Here is a 24103-nt window from a genome sequence, read left to right as displayed (position 1 = left end):
CTTGGAGAATTCATGAGTCCATGTTTGCAACCATATGTTGCAAATCGCACAAATATTACAATAATTAGACTAAAATACTACTGCAGACCAATTAAATGAGCGCGGTTCCCGTGTCTGACTGAGGAGCGAATGGACACCTGGTGGCGTCCTAACAAACTATGAAATGCGCAGTCGTTGCTTGAATAACAAAACAATGCATAAACCCATTACTAATGATTTTGTTTCTGAAAGTTGATCAAAATCAAAATTGCCTGGGCCACACAACATCGAGATACACCAGCTGAGGGGAAAGCGTAGCAGTTGGACTAAGAAATATAATTCGAGAGGATGGATAACAAGATAGATGGAAGATTAGATTTATGAATTTGGGCTATTTTATGGACTGGTGCTGAGGTCTGCGAAGCCATTCAGAGACCAAGTGGAACTAGGGTAAAACCCATAAATTGCACTATGAATTCAAAGTTAAAAGATGTTGAACGGTAAGGAGGAAAGGAATTTGAAACTGAGGTAAAATGGAAGGATGTAAAGCAAGGCCAACTAGGGGCCGAAGGCACACTGCAAAGTCTTAAATTCTAAGCTTGTCGCTCATGAACAGTAGAGGCAAGAAACAGGATAATGCCCTAGAAAAACCACATATACACATAATAGGCGCCCAAGCACCCCCAACGTTAAGTAAGGACCATGAATGCCAGATAATGACTTTGCATGTAGCTTAGACCTATAGGCTCCCCCAAATCCCCACGACCATTTGAAGTACAGTAGTCAACTTATGGAGTTTCTACCATTCCTGCTGTGGTTCTTCTGTAGAAACGGAGGCAAAGGCTTGAATGTTGGAGCTTTTAGGAGCCAAGAAATTTATGAATTTAGTCTATAACAAGTCATGACGCTGGATCCTAGAAAGATATTCAGAGCCTAAGAGCAATTGTGGGAAAACCCAGTAGATGACCATAAAGTTAGAAGATATTGGACTTTAAGATGGAAGAGGAGCAAGAGGTCAAGTAGAGGGATACAATGTTAGTGCCGCTACAAGTTAAACAAACACTATAAAGAACATCAAGTAATGGCTGCATGATACCATTTTATACACTAAAGATCTTTAATTTTAAGTGCTGAATGGTACCCTTGACCTTGCAACATTCTGCTTTGTCAACTACTGTAGCATTCCATCTGCTATTTATAATAACCCTCCTCCTCACTAAGGTTTATAGAAATATACTTACAGGCCCTGTCCACTCGACTATCTTTGTTTAAGGTGACGTCATTAGCATAGAAGCAGTGAACAAAGTTATGTATATTTTTTTTTTCTTTTTTGCATAATTAGGCCAACCCAGGTAATGAGAGCTGTGCTCTTTGGTGGTTAAAGATCAGGGAGAAGAGTTTAAAGAAGTCGTTTCCTGATGTACGAAGTTAGGCCAATGCCAATGATCTACAGCACCTTTTTTGTACTCTACTTTGGTTTAAACATGTCCTTATTGGACCCATAAGGCAACTCTAAACTTGTATAAACAACACCCCTTCAGCCTTTGAGATGCGAGGGCTGATGTTTATGAGATCATGATGCAAGGGCCAAATATTTCTAAAATAAGGAAGGGGTGAAGCAAAGACTAGCCCATTTTCGCAGTCAACGTAGACGAGAAATACGGAAAATGAACAAGTCCCATAATTTTTTTTTTATTAGGACTTCATCATTCTCTGATATTTCCAGGTATAATTTCAAACAAACTGTTTGGAAACCCTTCTTGTGCATTAAGTGCTGTATTCTAACGTCCTGTTAACTGATAAAGTAATATTGCCTATTATTGGGTTTCAGCGGAAATACTCTCATACTAGTACTGTAGCCGGTTTGTTGATAGTTGGCTCCAGTTTCGAGATGAGAAAATTCAGAGTACAAAACAGAGCCGCTAGATTAATAAAAGGACTACACAATAGGGAAAGAGTTGCCCCTGCTTTAATTAAATTACACTGGCTGCCGGTAAAAGCGAGAATTGAATACAAGCTACTCTTATTAACGTTTAAGATACCGAATCAAAATGAACCAAAATATCTAAAAGAATGCCTGAATAAACTAGAACTAGAAACAAATGTTAACATAAGACACGTGAGTGACAAACATAGGCTATCTGAACCAAGAACAAATAGTAAATTTGGTGAAAGGGCTTTTAGCTACTGTGCGCCTAGACATTATAATAAACTGCCAACTGAAATGAAGGACTTAAAGGGAGCAATTGAATTTGAGAAAAAACTAAAGACATTACTTTTCACAAGATCATATGATTTGGAAGATGCTACAATCAAAGAATTGTATAAGTTATAATGAAAATGTTTCGTTAGATGATTAATATAGACCTGCCCGAGAAGTAGTTCACTAGACTTCAGTGGAGGGTTGGATTTAAACCCAAAACAAGTAAACTTATTTGGATCCATTCTCATGTAATTTATGAAATCTAGTTGATTCAATTTTCAACTCCAGTAGTATTAGAGCAAGATTTCCCAAACTCTATGCACCAAATTTTCTTCTTTCTTGCCCTTCTTCTAGCACAAAGATAAATTATTTTCTTTTTGCATGTATAACTCCATTTTCTCGTTACTTGTACACCAATCACTCTTGCTGGTGTCACTAGTCTTCGCCACCAGGATCTCTACTCAACTGTCACCGTTTTCACGCAAGCAGAAAGACCTTTACCAAACTTTTTCCGATAAGAAATAAGGTTCACAGAACAATGTTGTCATATGGGCAGGGGCTAAAATGCCTTTGCCTACAGTGGGAGCTGGGAGGCACAATGACAGCACTATTACCATATGCATTCACCAGAATAAGGTACATTGAGTTAAAGAAAAAATACACTAAGCAATTATCCTGAAGGGGTTATATAAGATTTATACCTATAGTGCAAAAATGGGAATTTATTTCCTTCTGTAGTTTCTAGGTTAGTTTTCATTTAATACAAAGACTAACAAATGGGTTAATAAAAATCAAAACTACAGTATATAACATATTTATTGATTTAAAGCTTTGGTCAATAATATACATACTTTACTGGAAAGTGTATAGATGAGATTATCAGAACAAAACATTGTATATGGGAAAAGCAACAGCTTTTTCAGACTCATTGTGTAGAGTGAATCATAGTGCTCTTGCGAGTTATTAGACCTACAACATAGAGGACGACTATATTTTGTGCTCTGCATCTGAAATTCTAACGTTTATCCATCTGTATGACATAAAAAAGTTATGCCCTAACACTATAATTCAGTTTACACAAGAAAAAGACAAAAAGAAAAGGAAAAAAAAAAACTATAGAAATAAAATATTTTGCAGAGTACTGTAACTGTACAATTTCAATATTTTCGTTCTCAAATTAGAACAGGAGAAATGTTCCGACTATCAATATTGCACAAGCACCTATATACTACCATTATAAAATGGCTAATTTAAAACACCAACAGACAATTGCAAACCTTGTGGTTACCAAAAGAATACGACTGACTGAATTTGTGTAAAGTGCAAAAATAAAATTTATAATAGCTTTGTCTACAAACAATTATAATTCTAATAAAGTACACAAAATTGTATGAAATGTTATGATTTACCAAACCATTGTTAATTAGAGGTCAGTCTTGTATTAATCAGTGTAAGGTGAACTAAAATATTTTATGTGGAATCCAAACATCTTTTTACAGCAGAATAAAGATGAACATTAAAAAAGTCCTAAACCCTGGCTAAAAATTAACTATAACCACTTGCACATTCAGTATATGCAAGCCCTCATAAAACCAAGAAAATTGTAAGCATAATATATGTAATGTATAAACTAACAAGAATTCAACTTTTTGAATGATCATTTGTAACACAAGGTTTAAACAACTTCATAGGTGAATATTCACACATTTTACAATTTTATTTGTAACATCGTACATCCAAACTGGGCATTGTTTTCTTTAAATTGCTCTGCAATAGACAAAGAAACATTCAGTACAAGCAAGATTTTTTTTAAAAATCTAATCTTCAGAAGAATAAGGACCCAATTCTTGGAAATTAAGATCACAGCTGTTTGGACTTCAACTTTAAGCATTGCTAAAATGGACCGATCTAAGAAAAGTTTAATAACACTATAGTTATTTGAAATAACTAATGAAAATTTATGTAATTAGAGTGCCCCTAGTCCATCAACAATTGAAGTATTCATTACTACAGTATTAGTAATTCCCAGATTCTAACATGTTCAGCATAAACTGTGAAATATATTTGCACATAAACAATTTGAATAAAATATATAAGAAGGAAGGATCCTAGAAACCTCAGAGAACTAAAAAGACATTTTGCAGTATAACCATTAAAATGATTATGCACACAGGTACATATATAAATGTGCTTCAATACAAAAAATACAACTCAAATATTAACATACATGACAGAGAATATATCAAACACTAATTGACTCTCAATTTCTCTGACAGTAAAACTAAATAGAAGAATAAATGTGATACTAAGAATAATATAACCCAATATTACAGTACAGTATTGTTTTTGACAAAAACTTAGGTAGCTTTCATATATATAAACTATAAATTACAATTATTTCTATAGTCTTTTCAACAGCCAACTATCTAAACTACTTTGTGCAACAGTTAACATGGAATCAGTAGTGAAAGCCAGAGTTGACGCCGTTTTACTTAGCTTCAAGTTGGGACTGGCTGACAAGTTGCAAGCAAGCCAAGGGTTTTTACCCAAAGTCAAGTCATGCATTTTATCATCAAAGAATTTGTTATCAAAAAGATTGCTAAAACATTTGTTACCCTGGGAATAACATGCCGATGATGGAACGATGGTTCCAATTACAGGCTCGTTGTCGCATGCCATTTTGGTAAGGATTTCATGGTGTAATCCAAAGTCTTTATACTTCATAGAAAGTTCATCTTTAGATGTTTGACGTATGTCCTTCTCATCACCATCCTCGATCTTTTCTTTTTTGTCCTTAGTCTTTTCAGCTTTTAACTTGTTTAGGAGCCAAATGTTGGAGTGAGTGCTCATCACAACACGAGATGCCTGAGGTGAGGTAGCAGGTACTGTCGTGGATGAAGACAACCACATTTCCCCCGGAGCTTTATACATAGCCCTCTTTGGCATATGGGTATGACCAGAGCTGCTCTTCACCAGCCATTGTGAATTATCAGACGAGAGGATATCAGCCATGTGCGAGAGCACAGGATTTGAACTGTACACTTCAGAGATGGTACGTTTTCGGCTTGTTTTTGCATAGTATGCAGCCGACTGCTTGGCTTTTTGAAGAGCAGAATCAACACAGCTGCCTTTGCATATGCATTCAGAGAAGTTGGAACAGGGTTCGTTTGCTTGGCAAACATCAGCTATCTTAATTTGTTGCAATGGTGACCTTTCTGATGAGGTTTGCTTTGGTCTCAGCCAGCATGACTTATCTTCTATACAGTTTGAAAGATTCTCTATCTCGCATAATGATCCTTGGGTGCTACAGTCCTAGAAATAAAAAATGACTAACATTAGACAAGTTAAAAAGCAATTCTCCTGTTTTAAACAAAAACATATTTATGAAATGGAATTAGTTAAAAAATTATGACATCATACGAATCTGAAAAGTTCATAGATTTAATTAACCTTTATCAAATACAATAAATCTTTAATATGAAAATATATAAAAAAAATGTTTTGTAAAAGACCTAAAAAAAGAGATAGAGAAATCAATTGAATCTAGACTGTCTTAAATGATGCACTGTGATTTGTGGGGTTGGGGGGGGGGGGTGTTCATCTAACCTCAAAGATGGAATATACTTTTTTAACATTACATCTTAATCTTATATTTTTCTTTATCTATTTGACTATAAGACCAGCAATAACGGTTTGGTCGAACTTTACATAGAATGGCGAAACAGTTTTACAGCATAGTTTGTATACTGTAATTGGAACATTCAATGAACTTTCAGAGTTGAAGCAGCTTAGTGGAAGTGTCAATGATACATCCAGTGGGTTCTGTGCTCCTGGCATGATAGAGTTCACAGGTGAACACACTTCTTCAGAGATGCAGTGGATAGGTTTAAGAATTTTGGCCAAATGACTCAGCACTGGGACCTGAAGACCATTGGGGGACACTGCTGTCACATTACGAAATAAACTTTGACAAAAAGGAAGAGGGCAGAAAGGAAGCAGGAATAAAAGTGAAGTATAAGGCTCAGAATGGAGAAAAGGGATCCTGCAAACTTTTTAGTAATGCATATAGTGCACCCATCGCACTACCCTTTATGGAGGAAGGGAAGGGAGCAGAGGCATGAGTCTACCTGCTGAGCCATCAGAAGCCCTTGCCTGGTCCTAGCTTCACAGAAGAGACATTTCAAGATGAATACAATGATCTGTTGCTCATGAGTTACTTTTAAAACAATCTTCATAAGTCAGAAAAAATGTTAAGATGTTAGAAAGGAAGTAGAAACATCAATATAGATGGCTAAAAAGTGTGCCGCTTGAGAGGCATTGATGGTGGAAATTTATCTGCACGAGATATTGGGGAATGGATATTATTTAGCAAAGCCACATAAAAGGAGAGAAACAAATTTGACACAACGTTATGATTTCATGTTCTTTTGACAGTTCTGTAATTCTTTGAGACTGGATTTGGGAATTTGTGTCATTCAGTGCAAAGGTACAATCAGGATTAGATTATAATGAAGCAAAAGTTTAGAGATACGACCCAAAGGTGAAAGAAAAGTGGACAGAGAAGTAAAACAGATTGAGTAAAAGAGGATTCAGCTAGTGGCTAATACAGACTTCATAAACTCTAAGTACTGCTTAAATTACAACCACCCACTACACCCTTATAGTATACTGTACAATACCTCTATATCAATTCAACTGCCCCATACAGCTTATTTTCCTTTTATAAACGTAACTATATAAATTACAGTATTCTATTTTTAATTTTACCTACATGTACCCAACAGTTTCCATTATTACTCTTTAATAGTTTAGCTATTGGCCTAGACCTGCCAGATCAAGGATCCGTCTACACTTCAAGCTGTCCACCATCATTATTGAAAAATCTGATAGAAGCAATTAACTTTTGAAGTGTTTGCTTTATTCAGAATAATGACAGTATGTCTCCAAAGATTTAAAAAAAAATTGTTTTGGTAGGACATACATTCATGAAGTAAAATTCACAATTCTAAGAAGATATCTTTCATTAAGCGTAATCTACAGTCCACCATCTTTTGTTATTACTGTAAATGTCTAGTAATAAAAAGCAATACATACTGTAACACATAATTATCATCATTGTTATAAAGTTAACAAGATAGTAAGTCATATTTCTCCACACTATCAAAGTCTTGCTCAAAACAATTTAATCTTAGATAACGGTTGAAACATTTCTCGATCCTCGTAAGTCTTGCTCAAAACAATTTAACCTTGGATAAAGGTTGAAAATCAGAGCAAAAAACAGCTAAATTTCCTGGTTTTGGGGAAAGCCCAAGAAATGGATGGAACAAGCATATGGAAAATACAGTAGAAAGCAATGCAGGTGGGTGATAATGAACGCTGTAAAAGAGCCTTCGTTATTGACAGCAGTGTCATAAGTGCTATACTGTATTACCTTCTTTAGTGTTTGGGCAAAGCTGTCATCTCTCTACTGTCGTCAGCATTTTGGAAACAAACCCAGCTTCGATGAAGAGTGGCTTCAGTGATAAAGGAACTGTCTTGTTTGGACCAAAATGTCATCGCCTTAATGAGTGAAGTCAGCATGTTTTGAGAAACTGAACCGAGGAATATACTCGTTTTTTAAAAAATTCATCACAGGTCGGTACATGCTGCACTTTGTTATGGCTTAAAAGGAGGTCCAGACTGTATCAGAAATTTGTTCTAGAAGGTTTTATGTCATGATCAAAGTGGACGTTTTTGAGGAAACCAATCAAGTAGCAGAATTGTCAAAAAAAAACTCCTTCTATGGGAATGACAACTTTCCATTGCAATTCACTCCACCCATACATGGGTATATAAACTTCAAGAAAAGACTGTCCAAAGGAGATAGGACAGGAGATGGGATAAGAGAGGAACTAAGTTCGAAACAGATAGGAACCACGTCCTGATGCGATAAGGACAAGAAGTCTGACAGAGCCAGTTTCTGACCTTCCTTTCAGACGACAAATGCCTATCTCCAAAATCCTGTTATGGGTAAGAGACGAACTGAAGAAGGCAGCCCTCCCTGCTAGTGACGAGAAGTAGCCAACACTGCCTGCAGCCTGGCCTTAGTTCTACACTATCATTGAATTCTTAGAGAAGACCTCTGATGTCCCATCTTGATGCCATCCTTCTGATATGTCTTTGAATCCGAAGTCATCGAGCCAGTTTCACCTCAAGTGCACATTTTCAATCATAAAATTTTCTGATATACAGTAGATTACAGTAGGTCTTCCTAAGACATACCAACCACTCAGAGCAACTTGATCAATGATCTGATCAAACTTCACTGGTCTGGCCTCCTGATTAGAAAAAAAAACCTTCATAAATGTCTATAATATGGCCTGCATGTTGATATTGCAAATTTCCCATAGTAATTTACTTTACAATTATCTATAAATTAAAAAAAATTGTTAGCAATCTGAATTTTTACCTATGAACTTATGGAAAATATATCTCAAAGATATCACAAACAAAACACCTTTTCTTATGGAAACTCTAGAAAAGGTAGCCTAACAACACCCAATAAAATAAGTATGTAAATTTAAATAAAAAAAACCAGATAGGTTGAAGAACTTTGAGTGCAATATCTGTATACCGTTTCAAGTGGACAATAATTACTATAAGTAGTAGGTTGACCAGGAACCAGCCACCTGTTGAGATACTACCGCTAGTGTTATTGGGTCCTTTGACTGGCCAGACAGTAGTACTCTAGATCCTTCTCCCTGGTTATGGCTTATTTTCCCTTTGCCTACACATACACCAAATAACAGTAGTCTGGCCTATTCTTTACATATTCTCTTCTGTCCTCATACACCTGACAGTGCTGAGATTACCAAACAATTCTTCTTTGCTCAAGGGATTAACTATGCACTGTAATTGTTCAGTGGGTAGTTTTTTTCTTGGTAAAGGTAGAAGAGACTCTTTACGTATGGTAAGCAGCTCTTCTAGGAGAGTGATACTCCCAAATCAATCCACTGTTCACTATTCTTGGGTAGTGCTATAACCTGTGTACCAGGGCCTTCCACTGTCTTGGATTAGAGGTCTCTTGCTTGAGGGGACACTAGAGCGCACTATTCTATTATTTCTCTTTCTCTTGTTTTTTAAAGTTTTCATAGTTATAAATGGAAGATTTATCTCAATGTTGTTACTGTGCTTGAAATATTTTATTTCAATTGTTAATTACTTCTCTTGTATTTTATTATTTCCTTTCCTCACTGGGCTATTATCCCTGTTGGAGCCCTAGGGCTTATAGGATCTTGCTTTTCCAATTAGGGTTGAAGCTTAGAAAGTAATAATAATACCAAAGATTTTGATCCTTCAAAAACTATAAATCTTGCAGTAATCACCACCATATGAACCAGATAATTTCAGATGGTGGAAAGTTTGCTAGTCCAACATCATTAGGATTAGACATATTTCAGCTATTGCTAGCTAACTAGGCTACAAATGTAACAAGAATTCCTGCATTTAGATATTAACTGAAATAGTACTCTTTAATCAATTTATTGATTTTCTTCGCATTTTACCTGACCAACAATTTCATGTTTTTAATTAGCAGTACCATAACTAGTATCAATTTATAATATTTGATGTAAGCACACACATATAGCTACAGTATTTACTAATCTGTAAATCTAAATAATGTTGTACTGCATTATATTTCCTTTACTTTTAACAACCAACTATCTAATGCAAAATTAAAAGAATATTAACTGGACATCAGAAAAAAATAAAATTTTAATCCTAATTTAAAAGTAAAACTGTTTAATACATATGACAAATTTGGAAGTAAAGTGTATACAAACCTTGAGCTTTTTATAAGGATTATACTTTCAGAGAAGCTGGAAGACTAGCCATAGGACTTTTAGCGAGATGTAACTACCCTAACACTAGTTAGCAGAGAGAAGGAGGGGCTGCAGTCTACCCCGCTCACACACACCTGTGTTGTCTAGTCACTTTTTATTATAAGCATGACTTATCAGGGTACAGGTGATGGTGGGCCAGTTTGTAGAAATAGCTCAAGGCTTGTATCATTAGGAGAAATGCAAAATACTTCCAAATTTGTCATTTGTTCCAACACCAGTCACCCATTGAGATAATACCGCTAGAGTTATTGGGTTCTTTGACTGGCCAGACTACTATATTGAACCCTCCTCTCTAGTTATGGCTTATTTTTCCTTTGTTTAGACATCCATGGAATATTCTTGCCTATACTTTACACATTCTCCTCTGTCCTCATACATCTGATAACACCGAGATTACCAAAAAATTCTTCTTCACTGAAGAGATTAACTACAGGGCTATAATTGTTCAGAGGTTACTTTTCTCTTAGTAAGGGTAGAAGAGAGACTTTAGCTGTGGTAAACAGATCTTCTATGAGAAAGACACACCTAAATCAAACCACTGTTCTTTAGTATTGGGTAATGCCATAGCCTCTGTACCATGGTCTTCCACTGTCTTGGATTAGAGTTCTCTTGCTTGAGGGTACACTCAGGCACTGTTATATTTTATTTCTCTTCCTCTCTTTTTGAAACTTTTATAGTTTATATTTGAAAGATCTAATTCAATGTTTAGTGTTCTTAAAATACTTTATTTTGATTATTTATTAGTTCTCTTGTAGTTTATTTATTTCCTTGTTTAATTTCCTCACTGGGCTATTTTTCCCTGTTGGAGACCTTGAGCTTCTAGCATCATGCTTTTCCAACTAGGGTTGTAGCTTAGCTTGTAATAATAATAAGAAGAATAATAAAAATATTTGTGGGCTGCATGAAAATATTCAAGACCTTACAGTTGCATCCAGACAGTATGATATTCTTTGGTTTCTAATAAAAGACACTCATCTGAGCTACTTATAACTGGTTTCAAGAAGCCAATAATCTTAAAACAGGATGCCATTCCTAGGGCAAGGGGAATGGCAGTGTATATTGGGATTGAGTACTCTGCTTCTCATAGATCATGCTATGAATGTGAATGTTACGAGATTCGGGTAATAAAAGTTTGTAGCAGGCATAACGACTTCTATTTGTGTTCGATCTACTGAAATCCAGACATGGATGATTCTTATCTGCGACTGTCTTCTTACCATTATGGCCAAGATACAAGATAACGATTGAAAGGGCTCCTTTGTTTTTGTTGGTGGTTTCAATGCTCTCTATAGAATCGTTAAATTCCATTTCTCCTACTGATAGCCATGGCTTAAGATTTTTGGAATTTACCTCTGAATCAGGCTGTGAGCAAATCAAAAGTGAGGCTACTCACAGGTCTGGTAACTGCTTGGACCTAGTATACACTGACTCCCCTGGTGGTATAATGGGTAAGGTTGGTTCTCCAGTTGGGACATCTGATCATGCCTTGATTTCATTAGTAGTGAAGACTGAGCAGCCTGTCACTGATGTATCCTACCCATGTAAAATTTATATAAAATCTCAAGATGACTGGAATGGCAATTTGAGAGTGATCTTTTGGGCTGAAATTGGTCACAATTGCATAATAGTGTTGATCCTGTTGTTCCTTTGAATGAGAATCTGTACAACATAATTGATAGGCGTATCCCTTCTCGTGTGCCAAGGTACCGAGTGAAAGACAAACCCTGGTTCAATGATGATTGTAGATATGCTTAATTGGAGAAACAGGAGACCTATCATCTTTGGAATGGTAACAGATCAGATTTGATTTGGAATAACTATACTTAGATTACAGATTTTGCTCAAGAGTTTATGCTTCAACCTACAACTCAGGAATATGAATGACGTGCTACACTTCAATCTGTAATCTTTGGTGTAGATGCAAAAGTTCTTCCTTTACTTAAATCGTATGGCTCTATGACTCGCTGTCCAAAGGAGAAGGCAACCCTTTTAGCTGATGTGTTTGACAGTGAGCAGATTAATGAGAAACTTGATCTTCCTCATTCCTGTTTTCCTAAGGCTAAACTAACTAGTTTAGCATTTCGATCTCGTGATAGTAAAGCTCTCTTGATTGACCTTGATGTTTATGGAGGTATAGACCCAAATGGCATTTTTCCTCTTTTACATAAAGGCTGCAGATTTCTTAGGTCCAAAGTTGTTATTTTGCACAATTTAGCAAGAAAAGCAGCTTTTAGCACTTCTTGTAAAATCGGTAATGTTTCTCCATTATGTAAATGAGTTTGTGGTAGCGCAAGTCCACCTGATTACCGCCCAATTTCCCTAACTTTCATACCTAAAGTTTTTTAATGTCTTTTGGCAAAACGTCTAAATAGGTGTGCAGAAGCCAATCACTTATTCCCTACTTAGCTATTTGGCTTCTGTAAAGGCCTTGAAGCATGTGATGTCCTTATAATCTCCAATTGGGTACAGAAATCTCTTTGATTGTAGTCAGGAAGTTTGATTGGCCTTGATTTTCGTTGTCCCTTTGAACGTGTTAATCATGAGGCCCTGGGTTTCAAAATCAAACAGCTGGGAGTGGGTGGGTCTTTTCTTAGCATCATTACTGAATTTCAAAGTAATAGGTTGCAAAGATTGGTGTTGATGGGCACTATAGTGAGTATAGGAATGAGATATCTTGAGTACCTCAAAGTAGTGTTCATGGCCCATTACTTTTCACACTACATACACATGAAATGTCATTTAGCCTACAAAACAAGCTTGCAAGCTTGTTGCATATGCAGATGATCCTACTCTCTATGCATCAATATCTCCTGAATGTAGGTCTGGGGTTGCTGAATCCCTTAATAGAGATCTAGCTAAAATTAGTGCACGGTGCAAATTATGGGGCATGAAGTTGAATCCTAACAAAACTCAAAGTATGATAGTAAGTAGGTGAAGGACAGTGGCTCCTCAACACCCGGATCTCAGCACTGATAATGTTTTTTCAACTCTGTAAGACTTAAAATTTTAGGCGTAAATCTCGACACCAAATTTACTTTTGATAAACACATTAAGTCGGTGTCTTCTTCCATTGTGCAAAAAAATTGGCTTATTGAGAAAGTCTTTTGAGATTTTCAGTGATCAGTCTACTCTGAAAAGTGTATCAATTATTTCATTCTACCTTGTTTTAAGTACTGTTCTTCTGTCTGGTCTTCAGCTGCTGATTCTCATCCTAATTTGTCGGACAGGAACTTACGGTCTATTAGATTTCTTATTCCTGATATAGATATTAATCTCTGGCACTGTTATTCAATTAGATTGTTATGTATGTTTCACAGGATTTTTCATACTGTAATTCTGATCATCCTGGACAGTCCCACCCTGATCATAATATTAGGTATGCAGTTATTTCTAATAGTCAAGCCTTCTCCAATTTGATGCTTAATGCTACTCAGTATTCTAGAAGGTTTATTCTGGATATGACCAAGTTGTGGAACGCTCTTCCCAATCGGGTAGTTGAATCAGTAGACCTTCAAAAGTTCAAACTTGCAGCAAATGTCTTATGTTGAACAGGCAGACATAAGTCTCTTTCTATAGTTTACATATGAAAGATGTTTTAATGTTACTGTTGAAATATTTTACTGTTTTAATGTTGATACACTTCTTAAAATATTTAATTTTAATTTTTTATAACCTTTCATATAGTTTATCTCCTTATTTCATTTTCTCACTGGGCTATATTTCCCTGTTGTAGCCCTTGTCTTTATAGCAACCTGCTTTTCCAACTAGGGTTATAGCTTAGCTAGTGATGATAATAATAATAACAACAATAAATACAAACTCTCACTATTTATAAGAATTTGACTTGGTCCTTAGGATCGTGGAAATCCAAACCAATTGGCTGGTATTTGACTCTGGGTTTTCCCATACGCGCTCCGCACAAAACAGGGAGAAATCATGACACCTTGCTAAAAATCCGCACAAAGCATGGTTACCGGCTCGAGCAATCTGTACGATTCTAGCAGTGAGACTAGTCTAGGTAAGAATTATCAAAAACATGGGAATCACTGAATCAATCATAGACATTACCCTATCCCACCTCGCCAGGGGGTATGGGGACATAACCAGTATACAGTATATCTCTATACTAAGTTAAACAAGGGAAATAGTTTTACCTGCAGACAAAGGAGGTCACCTTTGCAGAGTACCATAGGTGCTGTTCCCCTACAGGGGGGTAGATGAAAGAGAGAAATAGCCATCGTTCTATGTCATTCATCCCAGACTAACTATGGTTAAACTCTGCCCTCCACCATCTGCTACTTGTCCATTAAGGAGCCTGAGGTGTTTAAGAGTAAGAGACTGTAAGAGAAGGTTTCTCCAAACTAGAGAAACACTGCACTACACTGACACGAATACAGCAACACTCGCACTGTCATGATCATAGAATAAATATATATATATATATATATATATATATATATATATATATATATATATATCAAAGAAGCCATATATTTTTGCTATATTAATGTCTGGATTCTCTTAACGACCTCGGGATCAGAGCCCCCAGGCAAAATCACACAAAGAAAAGAGCTTGTGACCGGTCGGGAATCGAACCCTGGTCCGGCAAGCTTGTAGAGACAGTGACTACCACTTGGCCATGAAGAAAGATAAAAAGTCAATAACAATTCTGCTGTACTTATACCTGTCGAATTCAAGTGTTTTGTACTTAATTGAAATTAACCCATCTTCACCATCATAGCTAATTGGTAGTTTATTACTTGGCATTCGATTAATGATAAATTTTTGCACATTTATCATTAATCGAATGCCAAGTAACAAACTGCCAATTAGCTACAATGGTGAAGATGGGTTAATTTCAATTCTAAGTACAAAACACCTGAATTCGACAGGTATAAGTACAGCAGAATTGTCACTGACTTTTTATCTTTCTTCGTGGCCAAGTGGTAGTTACTGTCTCTACAAGCTTGCCGGATCAGGGTTCGATTCCCGGCCGGTCACAAGCTCTTGTCTTTATGATTTCACCTGGGGGCTCTGATCCTGAGGTCATTAAGAGAACCCAGACATTAATGTAGGAAAAATATATGGCTTATTTGAATATGAAAAACATCTAAATGTGCAAAAATTTATCATATATATATATATATATATATATATATATATATATATATATTTGTTAAACATTACATGAATGTTTAAATATATATAAAAACCAAAGTAAGAAGTAAGAACATAAGAAAAAGTCAAAGGACAGTAAAAACAGTTGGGCAGGGATACAAACATCATACTCTCACCAAGCCAAAAGTAAAAAGTGACAAGACAACATAAATATGTGTGAGATCAGGCCTACCTCCGCTAACTAGTTGTAGGGTAGTTATACCTTGCTAAAAGTCTTATGGCTAGTCTTTCAGCTTCGCCAAGAGTATAATCACTATAAATAGTGAAAGGGTTTGTATTTGATGTCGGAACAACTTAAAGAGAAAGGTAGAACAGCTAAATATCGTATAATTCATGTTCCATACCTCCTATGTATTGTATACTTCATTTCCATAACTTGCAAATTTGGTAATAATTTAGATATGTAATTATTCCTATTTTGTTAAAAAGTAAGTAGACTACCCTACATTGCCAAACATCTGAAAGCTACACTATTAGGTAGTATCAAGACAACAATGAATCATCTCGTATTGTAAACATTAGGTGTAAATTATTGAGAATTTTTATAAATTTTTCATACTTGTTCCATAGCACCTGTACTGTAATAGCTCTGAATGTCCCCAAATAAATAATAATCAGCATGAGTTGTTTTCTGTGAAGCAACACATTAATTAAAAAGTTTATGGAAAAAAATAAGTCTTAAATGCTGCATATTCAAAACCAGTTTATCTTTTACTTTTAACATTACTGGGATGTACCATAGCTGTGAATGTCACTGACTAATACAGTACTAATTAACAGAAAAAATCTTTGCAAGAAATCTCCCCTCTTTTATTTGCGAATAGCTAGTGTACGTAACCACTTTGTAACGACTTAAGAGAACGAAAATAAATATGCAAGATCATTATCAAAATATTTAACTACAGCTGATAATCAGCTTGTCAGAAAGACTATGTATGTGACAAGAAAATTTATTTAGACTTTCCACTGTAATTGTAAATGAAGCTTTTATTTCTTCAATGGTTCATACGTGTACACTGATTTTACATAATCTTCTAGTTTAGTTTAAGTAATACAAATATATACAACAGGATATTAAGACATCCATCATTGTAGTGATTCCCAGCGGTTGGAGGAAGTTATGAAACGAAGATTATTTCCTGACAACTTTCAGAGCCGCCTAGTGCCAGCATGGCAAATCAACCAAAACCTAGCCATGCATTTCAATTGCAGTCATTATCTATAATTTTTTTTTAAGCATTTTTCTTTTTTATTTATTATTTTTGCAAACATTTGTATCCGTGGAAGTTCATTAGTTCAATGTTCGTATGGTGGAGGGTTACTGTGATTTGACTTTGGGTATACAGTATGTATACAGTATTGATTTAAAATGCTATAATAATGCAAATATTAAACCTTTTTGTAACAAAATAACTAACATTATAATGTTCTTTGAATGGAAATTGATAAAATAAACAGATTCAACTGCAATCATATACTGAACTGTGAATTATACCACTAGTGGACACCAAAGATATGTTTAATTCTATTAACTTATAAGAACCTTAAAAGAATAAAAATGACATGAAATAGTCAGAAATTTCTAGTCTTCTCCAATTCTATACACACACTTACCAACAGAAGTATTTCTGTCCCTGAATACATAACCTAAATAATCAATGGTATGCAAATACAAAAAATGCTCTACTTTACCTTATCAGTATCAAAATGGTTTGGCACAATCTCAATGCTTGAACTCTCTGAGGTCAGTGGAGGTGTTGACCCATAATTTGAAATTAGATCAAAGCTCCCAGTGATGAAAGGAGTTGGGGCAACTTCTTCCTCATCTTGGGTTCCAGCAATTTGCAAGTTACTGAGCCATGATGTAACAGTGCACTTTGAATCTCCAGCTATACAAACCTGTAGCAAGAATTGCACTTAACTCTTCACAAGCCTTAACAGATCTCAACTTATCAAATGTGTGCATTTATCAGGCACACTTTTTTTGATGAATTTTGACAAGTTACCAACTGTATTTGGATTTGTTGAACATTATACCATGAGGTAAATGATAAGTGAAAAGTACACTGTAGTTTAGGCTAGAAATTATACATATGGAATATCTGTTAACAATGGAATATCTTTTAATGTTCAAAGGCCTATGCTACAGTATAGAGGTTTTCTTGATTAGAAAATAGGACCCTCAAGGCATTTCGCAACATGACCAACTATTGGATCTACTATACATTTCCAGAACTTTCATTCTGACTGGAGAAGTACCATACCTTGGTGGGAGAGCCAGTCACAGCATTTCTTGGCTTATTGTCTATCAACCAACTCTGCTGATTCAATCTGGGGAACTGAACAGTAATTCGCATGGGAGAATCAGGTCCTGAGGCTGCTCCTGCTACGCTTTTGTGCAGGACATCGTGGTCTTCATCCTCGTACTCTTCGACCCTGAAAGCAATAATCAAGGTAAACCTTCCTAGAAATGAAATGTATTACGAAGTCTTCTACAGCCTTTAAATATGTACAGTAGTTATGAAAAACTAGCCTAGAATAAACATTACTAATTTTAAAATTTGTATTTTTCCTAACTATACAAACCAGAGTCCTTTATCAGGAGTATGATTTCAGCATTGCTGGAATTTAGCGGTTAAAATATAAAACAAGGTGCCTGTAGTTACTGATATGTGGTGGGAAAGCTTAGCTCTCTTGCCAGAACACTGAGAGTCGGAGGGCTGGAGGCATACGTAAAATAATCTTAAAATTTGTAATTTGTTCCAACATGATTAAAAACCTGCTACCCTTGATAGGAGATTTTTCTTATAGAGGAAGGAAACTGCTATAACCACATTGGCTGGTTTACAATCCCAGGACATCAAGACACTAACACCTGGTAAAGGTGCTGGTTGTTGATTTCTACCACTGGCCCCAATACTTGAGAATATATTCTCACAGTTTAGGCAGTTGAGAGAGAACGTTCATCTTCGGAAGGATATGACACCACTATATATGTAAGCACTGCAATGGGTTCTGCATCTTATCCATCCACCTGTTATAAGGAGGATAGGGAAAAACTTATCTCTTACTCGTATAGAATAATTACTTGGTATGGAAGCTGAACTGCATCAACATCTGATACAGCAAATAATAACATGACTGCTGCACCCCAACGAAAGGGAAAGAAAAGAGGAAATGGATCAGATAATGTACCTCTCTTTCATCCTAGACTAATGCTGAGACCGCTATCTCATAAGAGATGCTTCTTGTGCCGTAAGGAGCTAGGTTCACAACACAAGCACCAAAGAGCCTCTGAATAGTCTCTTTACTCCTTTAGCCCTTTCCTGATAAAACTTCATCATTTTAATCGGACAAAAAAACTCTCCTCAACTCTTCACAAACCATATCCGAGAGAATAGTGATCTTGAAAGATTTATGCCATGGATAAGAAGGACGTTTGTTTATGACCAAGAATCCAAGTTGCAAAGCGCATACGGCTTACCCATTTCTGAAGTGCATGTTCTTGCTAAAAGAGTGAACTTCACTGACTCTCAACTGTTGCCAGACTTACTAAGAAAAGTCTTCAAAGTCAGATCTTAAAAAAGAAACCGAGTGTAAAGGCTCGAACCTGTCACTACCGTGGAATTCCAGAAACAACTTCTAAATTCCAGGCTGGCGAATCTTGCTGACGCTTCTTAGTCATCTCAAACGATCTGAGAAGATCTAGAAGGTCTTTATTTGATAGATGTAATCTCCTGCATCTGAAGACAGCTGCACGCATACTCCTGTACCCCTTGATGGTCGAGGAGGAAAAAATGTGCTGTCATCTTAGGTCTAAGAAGAAATAGGCCACTTGTGTTTTAGAGTTACTAAATGAAGAGACTGCTTTAGCTCTACACCACTCTCTAAAACCTCCTATTTGGGCTGCAAAACCTTGAGGTAAAAGTCCTTTGTACAAGCAATAACCTCAGCTGCTTCCTTCGAACAACCCTCTAGATCTTAGGGGTTTTTCAAAATACTGGAGGCAGCCAGACCTAAAGCTTGATGGTTTAAAGTAAGACGTTTGCGATCCTGACACGGGGAAACGGTCCGATGGCATGCTTCCAGCATGCATCCAGCATGGGCCCAGCAAGAGTCCAGTATGGTTCCACAATGCTGCATATGCTCAACATGCCGTGAGAGAGTCAAAATCTATACCGCCTCCCGAAACACGTCCTGATCAGTCGCAAGAAACCGATATTGAAGCTAGGCTTGTTGAAAAGAAGCATCAACAATGTGAACCTCATGCTGAGAGGTTAAAACCTGATCACGTGTAACCAGCGAGTGTTCAACATACTTTAAGCTAAAAGCTTGGCGCGAGGGAGCGGTAGCTGCGTGGCCAGAGAGACGCGAAGGAGAGACAACAATCTGTCTATACTGCTGTGAGAAAAAGACTTGACTATATGCGTCTAGCATGCGACCAGATTGCCGCATGTGTTTGCATTGCCGTAAGGTGTCAGCGTGCTGTAAGCGTTCACCTTGCCGTGAGGATACAGCGCTCTGTGTGCGTCCTGCCTGTTGCAAATCTACAGCGTGCCGCAAGGAGGCGACAGCATCGCGTCCAATCAGTGGTGCAAAGAAGCAACTGTCTGTCTATCATGACGCGGGGAAAAAACCTGACTGACCTTATCCAGCACATGTCCAGGCTGATACATGTGTCTAGGTTACTTGGGATTTCAGATTGATCAGTTTGCCGAGAGCTGTCTACGTGTAGCATGCGTCCGCATGAGTGGTAGTCACGCGTCCCGCAGAACGCGAAGGTGAGACAACTTGTTGAAAGGATCAACTTTGACTGTCAAAGTCCAGCATACGACCAGACTAGCGTCTGTGTCTGCGACTTCGTGAGGGAGAGACCAGAACTGGCGTCTGCGTGAGGGAGAGACCAGACTGGCGTCTGCGTCTGCCGTAAGGGAGAGATCACACTGCCACATGCGTCTGCTCTAACGCTTCCCGTAACACGAGCTGATCTCTGCGAGGAAACGTTGCTGAGCATTGTCTGATACTATCGGAAGACTGTTTTCTTGGTCTATGGTTGTCCTTAGATTCTTTCACGAGAAATTTCCCCCCCCCCCGAGAAACGTAAACGCCAAAGGAGATGAAATTGACCTCTTTTAGCTCAGACAAAATCTACATTTGCGGGGCACCGTGTGCGCCAACTTAAGCGTGAGCGATCGCTGTGAGAGATCATCAACCATAGTCCTATGAGCGACCTGGGAGAGTCCTTATGACATTTCCAGCGTGCCTTGTGCGCGACCTGAACGTATCTAATGCTGCGAGATATCGTCAACAGTAGTCGATAGTCCCCAGAGGAAAGTACTAGACATTCCCCCAATCTGGGAGAGGAGAAGCGTGAACAGAAGTAAACTGAGCACCTTTTCCCTCGATGAACTACATGTCTTACAAGATTTTCGGTGCCGACACGTTGCCTTCTTCTGAAAAGAAAACCTCCGGCGAACATTACATACTGCAGGATAGGTTATCAGTAAACATACGACTCCTGAACTCATGAGTTTCTGAAAGTCACTCCCATCCTCCTACAAGACTCTATCCTAGGTAGAGAAGTCCTGATTCCTAGGAGTCCACTCCTTAGGATTCTGAATTCTGACCTCAATGCTTGGAAGTTTTAATTCTAGCTCTCCCAACCAAGAATTAGCCCAGCAGGCCTTAACCCGAGAATATGATATCTTTCTAGTTAAGATTTATTTCTTAATATAGCGCCTGGTGCAACAATGTCCCACCGTTAGACGTCCATGGTCATGTGACATCAAAGTCTATTGTCATAAGTAGTGAAGCGTCTGCACTGACGCTCCGCTGACGCTCCAGGCCCCTACCGCGTTTGACTGACGCTGCTGTCTGTCATGTCACTTGGTAGCATGCTCTGCTGCCTGGCGATCGTCAGCGCGCCTGGATAGACTGACAATCGGCGCTATGAGCGGTCGGTTGGCTTTAGGAAGCAGGTACACGAAGCGATGCATCCCCTTCTCCCACCGTTGAACACTGCGGCTGGTAGGCCGCCTGTGCGACAACGAGTCATCACCGGAATAGGCACGTTGAAAAGACTGTATAAACGAAGATAGTTGCTGTTTCATGTCTAACAGCAAAGACTAATTAGGATCAATCTTAGGCGACATGTATGCAGCATTTTCAAACACGAACCCGCCTTCTTCATCGATTGCGTAGCGTTCCCCACTGTCGGGAGACGAGCACCCATCTGGTGGAAGCAGCGACACCACGTCCGCGCTGCATGAATCGTAACACACGAAGAATGATTCTAATCTTGTTTTCAACTTCGCGCCTGAAGCGCGTCCTCGCTTAATGTTAGAAAACACTTTTACCTCGCTTTACCTATAGCGAGGGTGAGCGTTCTGGGGATTGACAGAACACGCTCGAGGGGACTTCTGTGCGGGTCTTATGAGACTGTAACCCCAGGCTACGCCTCTCGATTCCTTTCGCCGTTCGACTCAACTTCTCCCCTGTGTCCGGGAGCTTGAAAGAGGTCTAAGGCTAGGATAACGACAGGTCCGAACAGAAGCACCCTCCAATGAATTGAATAAAATTCACTGCACTAATTTAGCACTAAAAATTTGCATTTTACTCTTTGGTAAAAATGATATTTTCACTATTATTTAAAAACCAAAGTATACACGCTCTCAAACAAAATGATCCCAGAGAGAGACTTACTATTCTGTCAATGGTTTGAATGGGAATGCAAAAGTCACTGAATCCCATATAAACGCAACAAAATATTAAATATAAAACATTACCCTAATAGATATAAGAAAAGAATATCTCTATAAATCAAAACAAACCCTTATATTAAGGGGTTCCAATAAAAGGCAAATTATCACCCGTAACCATTGGAACATCTATAATTATTATACGAACAATTTTAGTATTCCAAAAACCAACAAGTAAACAACGATACACAGAATCGTGAGCTACATCGATTGTCAAGAATACTACATCGTATATACATTAATTGAACCGTAACTTCCTTTAATCTTTGACTCAAGAAAAATACTGAAATTAATATCAAAATTAAATGTTCCTTTCATCTAGTACAACTTAAAAACTTGAGTTTGTAAGAAGAATGTACTATTCATAAAAATCGATACAAAGAGAAATCGTAATATCGTAACAATAAACTGAAAACTGCGTCACATAAATAAACTGAACGCTAGTTACTCTTTGAAAACAGATCGAAATTTATCCAAAGAAAACCTATTAAAAGGACAAAAATTTTCTTAAAATAACAAAATCCTTTAAATTTTAACTTAATACTTCGAAAGAAAGTATTCACTTATCATTCTTTGTAAAAAGGCTAGTCAGAAGTTTAGCTTACATCATAAGGCTGTGACGTCATCAATGGCTAGATGTTTACATCTCGCCCTTATGCTTTCGTTAGGTTTAAAATAGGTTGAAAAATTTCTAATCCTGCCTTTCTAGTTATAAACACGTGATCACAGATCAAACAAATAAATAAGCGAATGCCAGAACCTGAAAATTAGATGTACATCACCAAAATACTGCTAAAATCGAGGTTAATCACGAGTGAATTCCAATACTTGTTGCTCGCGAGAGCGACAGGGAAGGTCTGAATTGGCTGGAATAGTTTGGCCTGTCTACTGCCAGGGCGCTAGTGTACTGTACACCTGGCATATCTGCGATTTCCACGAGATTTTGAATTTCTGTCGGAGTGTACAAGGGACTATAGTCATTCTTATATAACCAGCGGGTAAGTTTTATGTTTAAAATCATGGTTTTGGTTACAAGTTGCCTAGCATATCCCACGCCGATATGTTCTGCATCCGACTTCTGAACAGCTGCTTCTTCTATTTGATATTGAGGACATTTGCTATTAGTTGGCTTGTGATCCTGCCTACAATTAGTGCCCCTTGCAGTATCAGTGCAGAATCCATGCTGAGGATCAGAACAACTGTCCCAGATCTTTACATTTTTACATCCCCTACACTAGATGGACGATCAAATTTCAAACAATTGAAGCACTGCAAAGGTTTCCGTTTATAAAGGCAAACTAGTATTCTCTCATTTTTTATGTACAGTATATAAGAGGAAGTACATCATGGTCTTCAAAAGTGGAAATAATCATAGTGGTTCTGGGAATGTTATGACCCTTCCATATTTCTTTTAGCACATATCTAAGATTTCCTCCTCGCTAAAATCATACAAGTCTATTAAAAATTGCCCCTCTTCCATAGCTAAAATTCAAATGTGTTTTGATATCCACTATGATATTTTCTTTTATTTTTACGTTGTTTAACATTAAAGACTGTGTTCTAGCATTAAGATGGACCTCTTTCCAAACCTAGAAATAGTATCCACGCTCTATTGTACCCACTTTCCTTTGTATTAGCTTACTAAATTTAAAATAATTAAATTCTTCTGCCTTAGATGTTGCAATTATCTACATTGGTGGCTTGAGCTTTCTTTCTCATATTGGATTTATTTTTGTGTTAGCAGAATCACTCTGATACCAGCCACTGGGGAAATATACATCCAGGTTTCCAGAAGCTGCATTACGAAGCACTCCGGTAATCTCACTATGATTGACTTTTACTTTAGAAATTTCACATACTGCTTTGAAAGCTTCCTCATGATTACTGAAGGCGATCCAAGCTTCCTATTTCTCATTATCTTTGTTAAAATTCATCCTTATCTCATCAATTTTACCATAAGGTTTAATTCCTTACATTTCCACTAAGTGTCTGAGCATTTGAAGAGCTGTCCTTATTAGTTTCCCAGTTGTCAGCCAAATTTTCCTTATTAGAATTGCCAGGGATCGTCAACAGTGCTAGAGGGGAGTAAGCATATCCAGAGG

General features: G+C 37.3%; 1 protein-coding gene across 1 annotated transcript in view; it reads right to left on the bottom strand.

Annotated features, from left to right (window-relative positions):
* Positions 1–2980: 2980 nt before the first annotated feature.
* Positions 2981–24103, bottom strand: part of LOC137651242 (nuclear receptor coactivator 4-like) — a 34603-nt gene continuing 13480 nt past the window's right edge. The window contains exons 6-8 of the mRNA XM_068384468.1: positions 17508–17679; positions 16936–17142; positions 2981–5494 (exon numbers count right to left, since the gene is read on the bottom strand). Of these exons, the coding sequence (XP_068240569.1) occupies positions 4583–5494; positions 16936–17142; positions 17508–17679 (1291 nt within the window). The 3' untranslated portion in view covers positions 2981–4582. The remainder of the gene's footprint in view (positions 5495–16935; positions 17143–17507; positions 17680–24103) is intronic.

Source organism: Palaemon carinicauda, chromosome 12 (assembly GCF_036898095.1).
Source record: "Palaemon carinicauda isolate YSFRI2023 chromosome 12, ASM3689809v2, whole genome shotgun sequence".
Taxonomy (NCBI): domain Eukaryota; kingdom Metazoa; phylum Arthropoda; class Malacostraca; order Decapoda; family Palaemonidae; genus Palaemon; species Palaemon carinicauda.
Note: the sequence above shows the minus strand (reverse complement) of the source record. Positions and strands in the feature narration are given on the sequence as shown.